General features: G+C 40.5%; 1 protein-coding gene across 1 annotated transcript; it reads right to left on the bottom strand.

The window, feature by feature from the left end:
* Positions 1 to 2,533: 2,533 nt before the first annotated feature.
* Positions 2,534 to 16,953, bottom strand: LOC147203448 (14-3-3 protein beta/alpha-B-like). The gene is made up of 6 exons (XM_086114201.1): positions 16,817 to 16,953; positions 10,454 to 10,765; positions 9,627 to 9,750; positions 7,013 to 7,173; positions 4,908 to 5,003; positions 2,534 to 3,485 (listed from the first exon to the last, which is right to left on the bottom strand). The coding sequence occupies exons 2-6, from the start codon at positions 10,754 to 10,756 to the stop codon at positions 3,450 to 3,452; spliced, it is 720 nt and encodes a 239-aa protein (XP_085970327.1). The 5' UTR covers positions 10,757 to 10,765; positions 16,817 to 16,953; the 3' UTR covers positions 2,534 to 3,449.

Here is a 16,953-nt window from a genome sequence, read left to right on the forward strand (position 1 = left end):
TGAGCATGAGTCATTGTAAACTGACTTAGAAAAGTAAATATTTAGTCTTTTCATTTTTACTATGTTGCTGATCAATGAGCAGAAGTGTGAAGCATAAGGTTGGCGGCAACAAAAAATATTCAATCGCAAATAAGACAAAAACCTTACAATTTACCGGTTGCACTTGAGTCGAAGAAAAATTGACTATCTAAAATTTTAGGAGCAAAATGTCCTCATTTAGAGGCAGTCTGGATGGAGCCCTGAACTGTAAGGAAACACTTTCAGAACACGAGGCAATTTAACAATAGCACGCACACATAACAAACCAACAAATCTTTTTTTCCATTCCCACACACACTTTGTAGTTTTAAGCGGTTATAGATGAAAGGCAAACCTGTTTAGAGATTTTTGAACATGTGCCACATTTCAGGATTCAAAGATATAGACTGTTATTTTTTGTGAAGAATAAACAATCATTAAGTGCAAAATTTTTTAAGAAAAGCTTTTATAAAGTTGGGGCGTAAAAAATTATTCGGCTCCTCCAAGTTAATACTTTATAGACCCACCTTTTGCTGCAATGACAGCTGTGAGTGTTTTGGGATATGACAGTTTTGCACAACTAGCGACTGATTTATTTTTTTGCTCATTGTTCCTTGCAAACTACCTCTGGTAGATTAGATGTAATGCATTTGTGAATAGCAGTTTTAAGACCTTCCCATTCTCGGATTCAGGTCTGGACCTTAACTTTAACTGAAAGCCGTAATCAAGTAAAACAAATATACTTATCAGATAAGCCAAATGATTTGCTGGTCCTTTTTCGGTCTCATGCAAGTTAGATTAAAAAAAATTCTCAGGGTGCCCAGACAATTAGCTTGTCTTAATAATGTAATTATTCTTGTGCGTATATTGCCACATTGATTTGGAATTCAACACCAAAGTGGAACACGCCAAAAATTGTGTAGTCCAGGAATCGGGCTGCACTGTGGCGAGGGGGCTATAGCGCCATCAGAGATCTGTGTAGCCCCAGTTAAGACCATTGTATTTGCTGTTCTAAAATATATGTTTTAATATATGTATGCTCGGAGAGGAAAAAAAAACTGGAGCCATCACTCCTGTACTCCGTGTGGCAGAGTACTTGAGATTGAGTGTGATAAAGAGAGTTCTAAAATAACTTTTTTTTAAAAAAAAATCAATATCCAATGAGTTACCAGCCAATCAGGACTTCCACTTAGCATTTTTTAAAATTGAGCTATGCGTTTTTTACTTATGTGTGTACCTCATACTATCTCTCACACTGGTTGCGCTCCCGTATGTCACATGAAATACCAACATTCACAAAATGTATTGGAAATCTCTGAGAACAAAACTTAGTGTAAAGTATATCCGACTGACATGATTGTCTCATGGTTCACCGGCCAAACTAAACTTGCCAGTGAGTTTATATCAACATACACCAAAATGAATTTTAACCCACATTTGTCAGATGTTCATTTTGAAATTTGGTCACAAAGCATAGATTTGTTCGGACCACATTTAATTACTTGGTTATGTTGAGCTGACAAACTGTGCAGTGTGGCGTATCAAAACTTGGAAGGTTTAGTTATCCCTCGCAAATGAATACACACACACACATGTACAGAATTGTTGGTAACCCTCTTAATCAAAGAAAACCCCATAATGGTCACTGATATAACATTAAAACGTCAAAGGTAATAAATAAAAATGTCCTTAACATTCACCTCTGAAAATCAGACAGATTCTGAATTGTGGTTGAACTGAATAAAAATTGTGGTACCTCTAGAAAAGATTTTTAAAAAATGATAGGAAGACATGTAAACTAAAGCAAGGGTGGGCAATAATTGTATTTTTGTATCTTATTGACATAATTATTTATCTGCAGCCACTCACCCACAGCACATACAGTATGTGGCATATAGTGTTAATATGTAGCTTATGATTACAATCCAAAAAAACTTAATAGAAATGGACAGATCACACTTATTGCACACTTCAACTGCTCGTGACGTGCCCTGCCACCAAGTGCTGTGGCAGAACTGGACCAAAAATTATTATTTTTTTAAAGCATTCAAACTTGACAGGGTACGGTAGTTAAAACTTTCATAGTACATCAAATTTACAAGATATTTATTTGTACTTTGGAGGGACTTTAGAAATGAGGTCTACTCAGGAGCAACAATGTTTTTCCACAAATACAGTTATATAAAAAGAGAAAAGATAAGATATGATAAGATGCTCACATAAGTTTTTATGTATAGTCTCGTCTTTGTAACCTTGGCACATGGTTTGTTCAGGTGTGGTTGCTGTAAACGTCCGCTGTAGATTTTGTTCGGTCTGCATTTTTGGATAACCACCTTTGATCAGCAAAGCAAATGAAGTTCAACATTTTACATGAAGATACTGATATTAGTGAGATAAAGTCTACAAATATCATTGAATTACATCATGAAAACTAACCATTGAAAATCCTCTGATTTGTGTACAATTATTCCTGTGGACAGAGTACTGTTAAATAAAGACAGCGCTCCAGTCAAACTTCTGAACCTGACAAATTAAAATTTTTATTATGTTCATTCTTTATTTTACTCCACATCACCCCTCCCAAAAAAAAAAAAAGGATTGCTTGAGTGCTTCCAAATCAAGCGTACAAAGCCAGCTAACCTGACAAAACCTCTCACATTTCCGCAAATTGTCTTACTGACAGGATTGACAAAAGGGAGAGTCGTAAATGCAAAGTAGAAAAAAGTAACAAGCATACTTTTCTGTGCCAAAAGAAAACCAGTAAAAAGGTGTGGAATCCAAAATTTCTAACTTCTACATTGAAATATAAAAAGGGAAATCACCAAAACAAAGCCTTCTTCATCACCCCCGCCCTACCGCCCCACACACACGCAAAGAATTTCAAACAGTGGAAAGTTCAAGCATTTGACATTGATGGAATGTAACCTGTGAGTTTTGGAATCTGTTTTCATTCCTGTCTAAAATTAAGCAGCCGACGTCCCCTATCTTGTGAGGGGATATTTGTGCTATTCACCTTTATTATAATGTAAGTGGATCAAAACCACAACCATAGAATGAGATACACACACACGCACACACTATAACTGCTTTCCTATTTTTAAGGGTTGAGAACTTGCTATGGGCCCCGCCACCATAGTAGTATGAAATCTACATCCCTCAGGGGAAAAAAAGCCGCCCGATTAGCAGCTAACAATACAAGCACCCATTAAATTCCAACTGTAGCCCATGCCCTCATCCTCATAATTTCTACGAAAGGAAACATGTAAACCTAAGCCCAAAGGAGCGATATGAGTTTTAACAGAGCTGAATTAAAGTCAGTTTGGAGAGAGCAGGCCAACAATAATGTTATGGTGGTCTCAATGTACTGATGAATAAGAATCAGGATGATGGCAGGTGGACACAGAGGACAGTTTTGCTTGATCTCTGGGTTTCTATACATCTTCACCCTCTTTCTCAGATGTCCACAACTGAGGAAAGAAATGCAGAGAATTGATGAGAAGGTAGAGAAACAACATTCATTTCATATTTATCTATTTTAAGCTTCCCCTATAGGAGAGAGACCAAGTGGTTCGAGTGCAATGTAAGATGGAGGGCAGCAGGAGGCAGGGACCTGGGCAATCCTATCCTCAGCTACAGAAGATGGCTTTCGGGCCGTGGAATTGCCACCTCTCAGAGGTATGAGCCTGAGCCGGCGTGCAAGGCTGAGAGGATCCAACTAATCAGTTGGGCTCACCTTGATGCACATCTTGGGCTCCCAAACAGTCCTATGGCACCGATTAGATGCAGGAATACTTATTGCCCCAAGGTTTAGTGCCTACACGTTGGGGTTTACGCCCCTGGATGAAAGTGTAGCCTCACGCAGCCTTCGGGTGGGGGACTGATGAATCCTGACTGTGAATGTGCACAGAACAGCAGGCCACAGTACCCACCCAGGAGGGGGCACCCGCTGGGGTCTCCTTTGTTATGCTGGAGGGCTTTAATGCTCACATGGCCAATGACAGTAAGACCTGGAAGGGTGTGATTAGAAGGAACCTCACTCCGATCTGAACAGCAGTGTTTAGTTATTAGACATATCTGCTTATGACGGATTGTCCATCACACACCATTTTCCGGTTTCCATAACTGCACTTGGCACCAGGAAACCCTAGACCGCAGTTCGATGATCGGCTTTGTGCTCATGTCATCGAACTATTGGCGCTACGTCTTGGACTCTCAAGGTGAAAAAGTCAGCTGATCATCACCTGGTGGTGCTTTGGCTTCGATGGTGGGGTGGTGATCGCTAAAAACATTGTCAAAGTTGCCCGTTGACACACAGAGCGGGGGAAAAAAACGTAGTCCTACTGTGACTGGCTAATTTGTGAAAGGTTGTTAGGGTTCTCGTGCAAATCTAAAGGTTTCACATAACTCTCGTTAATAGTGAACAATGGCTAATAGGACTACCTATGCTTAGGTTCTCCCCGGTAAATTTCACAGGAGACAAATCCTGATGGGCCCAAATGGTTTTCAGGCGACTGTCATGGCAAAAGAAGGCAGGATATTGCGTTTGGGGATGAGCTGCTGCACATTAGCAGTAATACAGAGACTAAGTAAGAGGAATGTGAATATTTACTTTTAATGTCAATTCACAGGGAGCATCCTTAAATCTTCTGCTTGTGCCCGTAAAATTGAGTTAGGGGAGACTGTTCTCCAGGCAAAAATAATTTGTGTGGAGTCTGCCCTTAGTGGTGTACAGGTGGGTGTCATTGGCAGACACCCACAGCAAGCGTATGGAAATCTATGGCCCACTCTGTAGAATGTTGATGAAACACATCTATACACGTGTTTAAGAAATAAATGTATGGATAATAAATGGACCTATGGCTCAGCATTGTAAATAAAGAGAAACTTACTGACAAGTTGTCTCTCAGTAGCTGCATGATAAGAGTGCTGTCTTTGTAAGCATCGTCTTGCAGCTGGTCTATCTCGGCAATGGCCTCATCAAAAGCCTGAAAGATAAAATAACAGCTTTTCGGGTTATGGATTTTAAAGACAAAAAAACTAAAAAAACCAAATACGTCTGGAGCCGCGAAAAATTAAAAGCCTTGTAATGAAGGTTACTGTACTGTGGTATCTCTACTTACGAAATGAATTGGTTCTGGAAGAAATTTCTTCACTAGAAAATTTGGTAAGTCGAGAGGTGTTTTCCATGTCAAATGCCCAAATTCGTTCCAACCCCTCCCAAATTCCGACATGTTTCCGAAAGAATAAAAATACATCAAAATATGTAAGAAATACATGTTACAATTACATTATTGCACAATAAATAAAAACAATATTTATTAATTTATTATTTTAAAATAAATAAAAATAAAGGAGTTGGTTGTGGATTTCTGGAGGAAACAGTCCGCCCCTGCACTGATGAACATCCAGGGTACGGACATAGAGAGGGTGACCTCCTACAAGTACCTAGGTGTTCTTCTAAACAATAAACTGGACTGGTCTACCAACACGGATGCCCTGATTCGGAAGGGACAGTGCCTTCCTACTCAGGAAACTGAGGTCTTTTGGGGTTCAGGGGTCACTCCTTAAGACATTCTATAACTCGGTGGTGGCTTCGGCCATCCATTATGCCTGTCTGCTGGTCAGGCAGCATCTCGGCCTGGGACAGAAAGAGACTGGAGTGACTGGTCAGGAGGGCCAGTTCTGTCCTGGCCTGCTCCCTTGACACTCTGGAGGAGGTGGGCAACAGGAGGATGCTAGCTAAGCTAAAAGCTATGATGGAAGTCCCTCCTACGCCCTCCAGCCCGCCCTGACAGCACTGGGTAGCTCCTTCAGCCAGAGACCGTTACACCCACGCTGCAAGAAGGAGAGATACCACCGCTCGTTCCTACCGACTGCTGTCAGGCTGCTGAATAAAATAAAATTACGTGAAAAACAATTGTCAAGAGCACTGCCACATTATCTAATTTCCCCAGTGTGGGAAACAAAGGATATCTTAAATCTTAAAATGAGAGTTGTGCATAATGTAAAAAAACAAAGACTAAAGAATAAAAATGATGGTCATTTATAACTTTTAACTGCATCCTCGTCGTTTATTGCCCTCTATTTCATGTTCTCTCTCAGAAATGGTTTTTGCCTGCCGTTTTGTAAAGAACTGATCCAAGGGCATTTGCTTTTGTCGGCTTTTAATAATCCTTCGAAAATGTCCAAGGCATGTCAGCATATTGAGCGATCGGCCGACTGGTGATCGCTTTTTCTGGGTGATTTACATAAAACTATCGGAACACACCTCATGACACGAGGGGCGAATGACGAGCAGACTGCATCGACACATATCTATCTACACACTCAGACACATACGGTAGAAGTCCCTCTTAGCCAATGGCATGCCAGGATGACGCTCGGTAATAGCCAATGGGAGAGCAGCTACAAGTATGTTGCGTTCAGGAAACTCGGAACTGCAAGGAGCAGTCCATACTGTATTTTTACATTTCGTATCTTGAAATTTCTTTCGGAACAAGAGGCAATATTTTCCCGTTGAGACGTTTCATAACTTGAAACTTTGTATGAAGAGACGTTCGTAAGTAGACGTACCACTGTATCTATATTAGCTATATTAGCCTATTATCAAAATAACTTAAGTTTTTCCCCTGCAGTGCATCCTGTAGAGCATGGGTGCCCAAACCTTTTTGACCGAAGATCTACTTTTCAATTAACCAACCTCCCACGATGGACCCGTGACCGCACACATGCAGACACACGCATGCCATAATGAGCAGCAGCCATAACGGCCCCTAAGATGATCGAGGCATGGGATGCACTTTTGCAGCGTGTGCCGTTTAAAAGTGCTTCTCTCTGCCCTGCAGATTCCCATTCTTTGCCCATACCCTTGATGAATTGTACATGAAATGCGTTGTTTTTTTGTTTTTGTTTTTAGTAACAGTCACCTGCCTGGGAGTGTTCGAATAAAAATACAATTATTGATAATGACAGAACATATGTCATGAGCTCTTACCAATTTAGCCAGTTCACAGGCCTTGTCGGGCGAGTTGAGGATCTCATAGTAAAACACAGAGAAATTGAGTGCAAGACCAAGACGAATTGGGTGTGTGGACGGCAGATGTTCCTTGCTTGTATCAGAAGCCTTTTTATAGGCTTCTTCCGCAGCTTTGATTTCTGAAGTCAAATAAAAATTACAGTCAAAGACATCAAAGAACCAAAATACAGTGTGTCTTCCAAATACAACATTCAGTTTATCCTCAACACATCACACTGAAATAACACTAAGTAAGCGATGTGTGGTACTCGAAGAGCTTAGTCTTTAATCTCTGAGGTCACTTGATGTGAACTAAATTGACAATGTTAACATCTGTCTACAGAGCTGCTTTGGATCCAAACAATGTCTCTGTGGAAGATCCATTCAAGTGAGAAAACATTGCATCAACCTACATGCTTCCATCAATAATTATTGTTTCTAAAAATTTCAAAATGTTTCAAAAAAGGGCTCGTCCGCCTCACAGTGCAGAGGTACAGGGTTCGATTCTGGCTGCGGCCTCCCTGTGTGGAGTTTGCATGTTCTGTCGTGGGTTTTCTCCGAGCACTCCGGTTTCCTCCCACATTCCAAAAGCATGCATGGCAGGTAATGGAACACTCAATTGTCCCTAGGTGTGAGTGTGAGGGCGCACGGTTGTTCGTCTCTGTGTGCCCTGCGATTGGCTGGCAACCGGTTCAGGCTGTACCCTGCCTCCTGCCCGCCCGAAGACAGCTGGGTTAGGCTCCAGCACGCCCGCGACCCTCATGAGGATAAGGAGATTAGAAAATGGAAGGATGGATGTTTAAAAAAATTGTTCAGCAAACAGGGTACCCTGTACATACACTAGGATAACAATTTGAACGTTGCCAGCCTGAGCACAGTGAGGACTGTTTTGTTGCAAGTGTGCCTAAAACTGTTTAATGCAGTGGTCCCCAAACCTTTTCCTGTGAGGGCCACATAACTTTTCGCTTTTGTTTGAAACAGAAAAAGTGTGACTTTAAGAGTACCGAAACGTAAAAATTGATTTTTTTCCCAGAAACCCACACAAAATCAAATAACTTTTCTGATTTTTTTTTCCCAGAACAAAAGTCAGGGAAGAAATAATAACACTATTAATGAAATAAATAATAACGAAATAACCCTCCCTGGGTTCTTCACAGAAAAAAAGGCAGGAAATAAATTTCACGACTTATAAAATAAATAATAATCAACTTTGCGCTAATGAAATTTATGCTTGACAACACAACCTACATGACAGAATCCCAAGTCAATACTTTGCAGCACAGTGCTTGCTGGTCAATTAGGCAGTGGTTTTGAAACTCCATTCTTCCATCTGCCGGTTCATGCGTCCAATTAGATCGCCGAGACGCGCCCACTATACTCGGAGCACCGTCAGTTGTGTTGCTGGCCAGCTTTGACCAGCCCAGGTCTAACTCGTCCATAGTTTGGTGCACTTTGCTGAAAACATTCTCCCCCGTCGAAGTCCTTTTGAGACTTTGGAGGGCTGCAAGCTCCTCGCACATCTCAAAGTTTGCGCTAACTCCACAAACAAAAATTAGCAGTTGCGCTCTGTCCTGCATGTCCGTGATCTCATCCAGTGTTAATGAAAACAATTCAAATTATTTCTTCTTCTGCTGCAGCTGGGCGTATACATTACCTGCGATTCCTTCGATACATCTGGTGATTGTACTCGCTGATAGACTCACGGTACTAAAAACGTCTTTCTTCTCGGGACACACCACCTTCGCGACAGCTTTCATGCTTTTCTTGACAAACTCTCCATCAGTAAAAAGGTTTAGCGCTGCTTGCTATCAGTTGAGCAAACCGAAAGCTAGCCCAAACAGATGGCTGGTTCAGCTGAGCTTGGCGTACAAATGTATTTTGCTGAGCTAACATTCCTCTTTTTAGCATTGACAGTTTGTCTGCTCGCATTTGGCCATGCAAAATATCGTACTTGTCGTTGTGACGGGATTCATAGCGTCTCCGCAGAATATATTCCTTGAATCTCGCCACTGCCTCCTAACCGATGACACAACCACCTTGCATAGAAAAAAAAAAATTGTTTCTCCACTTTGGGTTAAATTCCCTGTATTCTGAATCATTTTATTCTCTTACCTAACCTTTTCGCCATGATTATGTTCTCTTTGAGAGGGGTGGGTCTAGGATTTTTCTTCTGGGGTTGCCAGATAACGGCACAGACCGCAGAAAGAGGTAACAAATGTCACGTTATATGTGTTTATGAAATAGTTACTAACGAATAGTTAATAATGAAAATACGTCAGAACTAAGGAATATTTTATTGCAAAAGCCCAAAGTTATGATAAAATACAAATACACATAGATGAAAAATAAATCAAAAGACTCTCTGGTATTGTTCAGGGGGGCCGGACCAAATGTGGAGGCGGGTTGGATCTGGCCTGTGGGCCGTAGTTTGGTGACCAGCGGTTTAATGCATCATCCCACAGAGCCCAACTTTCACCATGGGAATTGCACATAAACGCTGAAGAAATATGCCGCAAGCAAATGAATAAGAAAGACGAAGATTTAAACACTACCGCGTCAACAGATGGCTTAAATGTGATAAATCCTCACATACCCTGCTTGTCTTCGCCCATTGCCACTTCGGCCTCGTAGCGGTGGTAGTCGCCTTTCATTTTAAAAAAGAAGACTTTGCTCTCCGCCGAAGAGGTTTTTGGAATGAGGTGACGTTCCAAGAGATCCTAGCAGAAAAACAATGTTAAAAAAAGACAAAACTTACTCATACATCTACGTGTTTGTAATTTTCTAATCTCCGAAAAAAAAGTATTCTTCTTTGCTTTCTGTGGTCCATGTGTAGCGCGGTACACACTGAGCCAAATATCAAACCAATTAAGCAGACGGAAAGACACCTGTGATGCAAATTTTAGCGCAGACCTTAGTTTTGGGTATTGTGCATCTTTCCTATGGTTGCCATAATTTTTGTCCAAATAATTTGTTTTGTTTTTGAATGTTTCTGTTTTACCACAAAAAGCAATTCCAGATTTTGACTGGATAATGTTTCAACATTATCTCGGTTTCCCTCCCACTTTTCCTCAAAAATCTCTAATGCGGATATTGATTCTGAAAGGACCTCAAGATGTTCAAACAAATCTCTTGGGGTGTAAATCATTTGTTGAGCATGCTACACAAACTTATATATTGACCACTAGTTTAAATGTGATTGGTTAATTCTAAAAAATGGCACACTCCAAAATAGTATGTCCATGTTTTTTTTGGGGGGGGGGGGGGGGTCCCTGACGTAAAACCTTGATGATCATTCCTAAATATTTTTAACAAGAGTCACCCAACTGTATTTTTTTCTGATTTAAAAAGTACAGATTTAACCACAACTACTTTCATAAACCTCACAGGAATTGAATGTATGATTTACAAAATAAAGCTCACCAGGACATCCTTGCAGATTCCCTTGAGCTCTGCCTCAATTTTCTCCTGGTACTCTTTGGCCAATTCCTTTTTTTTGTCATCGTCGGCCTTCCCTGCAATGCTTGTAATGACACGCCAAGAAGAACGACGGGCCCCAACTACATTCTTGTAGGCCACAGAAAGCAGGTTGCGCTCCTCACTGCTCAGTTCCTTGTCACTCATCTCAGTTGCAGACTTCATCGCTGCAGCCATGTCGTCATACCGCTCTGCTTGCTCGGCCAGTTTGGCCTTTTTGATCAAGTTCTCCTTGGATTCCTCGCTCATGATGGCTCACTGGAAAAACAGATTTAAAAAAGGAAAGAGGGAGTCAAAAATCAGTCAAGGGAATACTGAACTGGCTGAAGACCCATGAAACAAACTCCATACAACAGCAAGTCAAGCTCAAACTATGTAAAGCTTTTACATAGTCTCAATAAATTTGCGTCACTGTGACACAAGGGATTTATTCACCTGTGCTTTTTGGGCAGAATTAGCCCAAGCAATGTACATTCACATCGCAGTTAAAATTGTCGGCAGCGGCCACCATGCTGCTGCTTTAAAACATGTTGCAGCTTGCATGTTTGTTGCAGTGGCTGCAATTATGTCAATGCAGTACCCCAAAATGTTGGTATCATATACGGCAGCCTTGGCAAAATGCGGCCTGCGGGCAACACAGAGCTTATTCGTCTGGACCGGCCCTCACTGTCTTTATGAAGACATGATAAAATGTAAAATATCGGTCGGCGGTGCTTGTATTTTTGTTTTGAAAGCATAATATGGGAATTTCTCCATTGTGAGAGAAATAAAGGTTTTCTTATCATTTTATTTTAATGTGGATACACCTTGGTTTCACAAGTATTTTGCATCGTTCCTATGGTTACCATCATTTTTGTCCATATAATTTGTTTTGTTATTGAATGGTTCTGTTGTACCACAAAAAGCAATGCCTGATTTTCATTGGATAGTTTTTCAACATTATCTCCGTTTCCGTCCTACCTTTCCTATCACCATGTCCATCACTTGAAAGCTCCTTTCAATGATCCTTAAGGTTTTGTGAACCCTGGCCTACACAGTTAAAGATTTTATGATGGCAACAGTTTGGACGTTCCAAATTATTCCAAATGACAATTAGTGAGCACATCCTTGAAGCCATTCAAAATTGTATTGTTAAAGGCATTTCTTTGATGGCCAATGACACTGTTGAATGCTGAAATTACTTTAGGTTGATAGTTTTGACTGTTATCATGACTGTTATTAACAAACTCTTCTCTTCAATTTAACTATTGCCGCAAATTCAGCCGACAGCGGCCCAAGTGAGGGACATATAAATTATATTGAACGGTTTGAAGTTATGAAACAACCTAAACATAGAAAGAAAACAATCAAGCTCAATTTATATACAGAAAAAGAAAATTAAATAATGGGCATTAAATATGAATTAAATGGTGAATGGACCTTATGCACGGCGGGTCGTGAGGTATTTCCGGTGGAAAATACGGAGGTGTACGAGCTTCCGGCTGCCGTCTACTCCAAGCTACCAGGACACCATCTCAGGGGTGGCACGAGGTGATGAAACCTCTTCGCCAATGTGGCTCAACAGAATGAAAATCTCCTAGCCACACTGGAGCAAGCCACGACATCACATTTATGGTTTGCCGCCGTCTTGTGACATGCACCATACATGAGTTCACATTGTAGCCCATTCTTGTCCAAATGACACAAAACACATTAAAACCCCAGGGAATATGTATTTTTTCAAGTTGAAGGTATAGCTTGTACCAAGCTACGTTGTAGTATGAGAAATGGGCCAAGTTACTATCAACAAGGAAATGACAATTGCACTGATGACATGAGGGCACTTCAAACCTACAACAGGGAGGAGCGACTCATGCTGTTCCTTGGTTGCGTCAGCTCGTCCACGTTTCAGCCCTGCCCAAAAAAATCTGCATAACTAGGAGGGTGAAAAATAGCTGTACACTATATCCAAGCAATTCAGCACTAAACTCTTCCCAGTCTTTACAGATTGGTATCACTTGTATTCTAACAAATTTAATGTCTTGAGGGAAACAAAAAACAGAAATTAAATGTTAAAGTGTTTGTTTTAAAACATTTATTGGAAGTATGATTTCTATCTTACTCCCCCCCCCCCCCCACACACACACAACATTTAATTGGAATCATTGCTTTACTGCATTTTTATTTTCTTATATTTAACCAGTGTTAATGTTTGAACTTTGCATAATGTTGCAATGGCTAAGTATTATTAAATGCGGGCATATTTCAGGAATAAAACCTCTGCCTCACTTTTTCCGAACACTTCAACCCACTATGTTACTGTATTTTGATGGGTCGTCATTATGTTGGGAACTCTGAAATGACATTTTTAGGCTGTACTTGCTGTAAAAGGGTTGAGATCCACTGCTTTAGTTGAATGATTTATATTTGTTAAATAGATGTTACTCTTATTATTACAGACGTACTTTGTAATATTACAATATAACATCTGTATACAGCTAGTTATAAACTCTACTTGCCACGTGTCATTTTATTGTATAAAAATGACATGTGAGAATTACTGCATGATTACACATATTTCAAGTGTGCTGTATTTACGACCACAAGGACGCAAATCAATGTGCATTGTGGGATCACGTTATGTAAATCAGAGCTGAGTTTAGAAGATGATACATGAAATACGATTAAACTGGGTAGATAACCTGTGACCGGTTATTATTTTCTGAACACTTAAAGGTCACAAAGCTACAAATTAATCCAAATGTGCAAATATATTCCCATTAGTTTCATTATATATATATATATAATGAAACTAATATATATATATATATATTTCTTATCAGGGATGAGAGTGGCTAGTGATGGAAAAAACAGAAGGGGGGGTGGCCGTGACGGGGGCGGGGCCACTTACAAAAGTGGCACTAAACATGCTGAAGATGAAGTGTATTCAATTTACACACTATTTGAAACTTGAACAGAAAAAAATCCCAAGATTGTTCACTATTCTTTCAAGTGAAAATTTGTGCAATTTTGCTTATGCATTCCTGGTGAGCACCAACATGTAACTTCAAATTTGCTGCTCAAAATCAAAACTAAAAAAGGAAACACATTCCCTGCCATATTTAAGATTTGTTCATTACTTGTATTCATAAAGTGTTGTGTAAATGTGAAAAAAAAGCTGTTGATTCTTACCTCATACAGTGATAGTGAAGTCCCACACTCTTTACTATCTATGGGTTATGAATGTATTTTATTATATAGTCTATTTAAACTATATACAACAATAGAGGGCTCCGTCCTTTTAGCAATTACCCACAATGCACGACCGGCAGCCATATTGAAGGGCTGTTATAAACAAGCCATACACTAATTATATATTTATAAACAAGCCATACATGAATTATATTTGTGTATGGCTTGTTTATAACAGCCCTCCAATATGGCCGCCGGTCGTGCATTGTGGGTAATTGCTAAAAGGACGGAGCCCTCTATATACAGTTTCATGAGGTAGAATACTTTATTTTCTCTTCATTTTAAGCTTTTTACCAAGCGCTAAAAGCTTATTGGTCCACTGCGTCTTTTTCCACTCTCTTTTTAGCCAACCCTCTTGTTTTTACACATGCTCCAGGCTGTCGAAAAGCGCTTGAGATAGAGTAGTTACTTTTCAGTAGAAATGTCTGTTTTCGGTGTTTCACCGAGGTTGCGTGACTCTGTAAAGCTTTCCATCCTCTTGATCCGTATAGAATGGCCTCGTCGCACACTGTACACAGAGCTTTACCGGTGATATTGAGCTTTTTCACGAAATCCGACACAAGCACAATGGTTCCTCTTTACTGTTTTCTACTGGGGACACCGTCAGCTTTCTATCCAACCAGTCCCATCGAAACGTGTTTTTCAGATCCGCATCTGACTGACGCACTTTAGCTTCGTCACGAGTCTCGATAACATTCGGCATTCGCGAGAAAGGAATTTAGGAAGGCGAACATGGACTGGTTGTGATTTGCATTTGCCGACATAGCGACCAATCACAACAAGTAAGACATTGGTTTTAGCCCATATAGGAAGTAACGACAAACTAACGCTTCGCAATAAAAAACGGGATTCAAAATGGATGCTTGCAAACATTACTTGTAAACATTACGAGCCCCGAATCTGCTGAAGACAAGTACGGACCCCCCCCCCCCCCCCCAGAATTTTTCTTACGGATTTGGAACAATATAAAATATATAAATATGTAAAATTTTGACTGGAAAAAAAGCGTAATTCCGCCAAAAAGCGGAAAAATCTCATCCCTGATTATATATATATATATATATATATACACACACACACACACACACACAGTCAAACCTCGGTTTTCGAACGTCTCGGTTCTTGACCAATTCGGTTTTCGACCAAAAGTTTCGATTTTTTTATGCCTCGGATGACGAACAAATTTCGGTTCTCGAACAAACTGAGCGCACTTCAATGCACCACTTGACTCCTCTCGTCTTCCTTACACGAGGAAATGACGCTTCCTCGCTTAGACGAGGAAGTGACAATTCCTCGTGTCGCTTTCCATTGTGAGCAGACGTGTTCAATAAACTTTTTTTTTTTTTGGAAAGAGCGTTGTTTCGGTTTTCGAGCAATTTCGGTTTTCAAACAGCCTTCTAGAACGGATTATGGACGAAAACCGAGGTTTGACTGTGTGTGTATATACGATAGATAGATAGATAGATAGATAGATAGATAGATAGATAGATAGATAGATAGATAGATAGATAGATAGAGATAGAGATAGAGATAGAGATAGAGATAGATAGATAGATAGAGAGGCTCCAGCATGCCCTCACGACCCATGTGAGGATAAGCAGATCCCCAAATAAAAATGGTTGGATGGCGTAAGCATTGGGGTAATATATATTATTATACAAGAACATCATAAATAAAATATTCCTTAAAGGTGCGATATTACATAGAATTGGACTTCGAGGTCCGCGTAAGGAATGAGTTTTGAGTCTTTTTGGAAAAAAGGTGCTTCAGGAAGAGACTCACACAAATCCTGAGCCTCAAGACAAACCAAACCACAGTTCCAGAAAGACCACACAGTGATGAAATCTTCAATAATAAATTGGTTCTGTTGACAAGCTTAACAAGGGTTATGTTTAAAAAAATACATCTATTCTTCATCTTATTCGATTCTGATCTAGGAGTTTACATTACTGGGTTAATTTTTCACTTGGTTTTCACGATGCTAAATGACTGCACAGTGTCTGATTATCCCCATCTACAAACCAAGTGAAGAACCGTCTCGCCTGCTCACTGAAGTGATGGAAGGCTACAAGTAAAGGATGCAATTATTAAGTACTGTATTCTATGACCGTAAAATAGCAACCGGGACAAATAACTTACTGGAATGCCATATACACACTTGTTCTAACCCTCCTTACAAAGCTGCAAGGCAAACACCCCCCCACTACTTTTCTCCTGCATATATATACACCACACCCAATTCCATACCTGAGTCTCGCCCTACTAGCGCGGGCTACGTGCCAAATAGAAAACTTTTACGATGAGGCCTTATATCGTGCCGGCGATCAGCGATTACACCACGCATCCCCAAAATCCTGGTGAAGTTCTGATAGGAGATAATCTACGTAGTCGAAAACAGTAAAGTACGCGATAATATTAGAGTTCGTGACCCGTTTTCAGAACGACATCGAGATATTTCCTGAAACAAACCTCGACAACGTTTGACATTAGGCCAGGAGTTTCCACACGCGGCTTTTATCTAACTACTGCGAAGGCACGGCATTTGTCAAAATGCTTCAAAGGTTGTTCGAATATTGAACAATGTCCGATGCCAACAAGCGTTCTTTCTTGTTAAATTAGCGTTAGAATCATAGGAAATACAACAAAGTTCGGGATCTCAAAACGTATAGAATCACGAAAGCTAACAAGGATTCCTTTAAAGAATCCGCGACAAAAGCAACAATCGAGACAATACAACTTGGGTTTTCTTTGTAGTTAGCTATTGTTGGACAATGACCAAACACAGCCCAACAGGTAGAAGTTAGTTGGCAGGGAGTCAGTCACACGTACATAAGCTGAGTTTCGACGTGACACGCCTTCCTCGGGTTTTAGTTGAAAGCAGCTAATAAGATAGGTTTCATTGTTGTGGAGCTGGCCATTGTTCCTGGACTGTGACGATTGTCGGCGTTTTCCAGCAAACCCAAGGTCAATTACAATTATAACTGGGACAATTTGTCGCTGTATTACACGACAAAAAGGCGAGCAATCTCCCGTGCTAACGCGACAGGATTGTTGCAGTGTGTTTCCGTCAATTCTTACCTATGTAATGGTAGACACCAGCGGGTTTGGCTTTCAACTTCCAGCTGATACCCCTCTGCGTTGTCAGCGTGAAGAATCGATGGTTTCCTTACAATTCTACTCGTTGAAGGCGCAGCCTGTGCAAGGGTGGATGACGT

The sequence above is a fragment of the Hippocampus guttulatus genome, chromosome 6 (genome assembly GCF_054856545.1).
Source record: "Hippocampus guttulatus isolate MCC_2025c chromosome 6, RoL_Hgut_1.0, whole genome shotgun sequence".
Taxonomy (NCBI): domain Eukaryota; kingdom Metazoa; phylum Chordata; class Actinopteri; order Syngnathiformes; family Syngnathidae; genus Hippocampus; species Hippocampus guttulatus.

Excerpts from the sequence above, each read along its gene's own strand:
- LOC147203448 (XM_086114201.1), bottom strand. The coding sequence starts at position 10,756 with ATGAGCGAGGAATCCAAGGAGAACTTGATCAAAAAGGCCAAACTGGCC. Across the intron at positions 5,004-7,012 it reads CCTGTGAACTGGCTAAATTG|GCTTTTGATGAGGCCATTGC; the intron begins GTAAGAGCTCAT and ends TTTATCTTTCAG. Across the intron at positions 3,486-4,907 it reads TACTGAGAGACAACTTGTCA|TTGTGGACATCTGAGAAAGA; the intron begins GTAAGTTTCTCT and ends TTCTTTCCTCAG.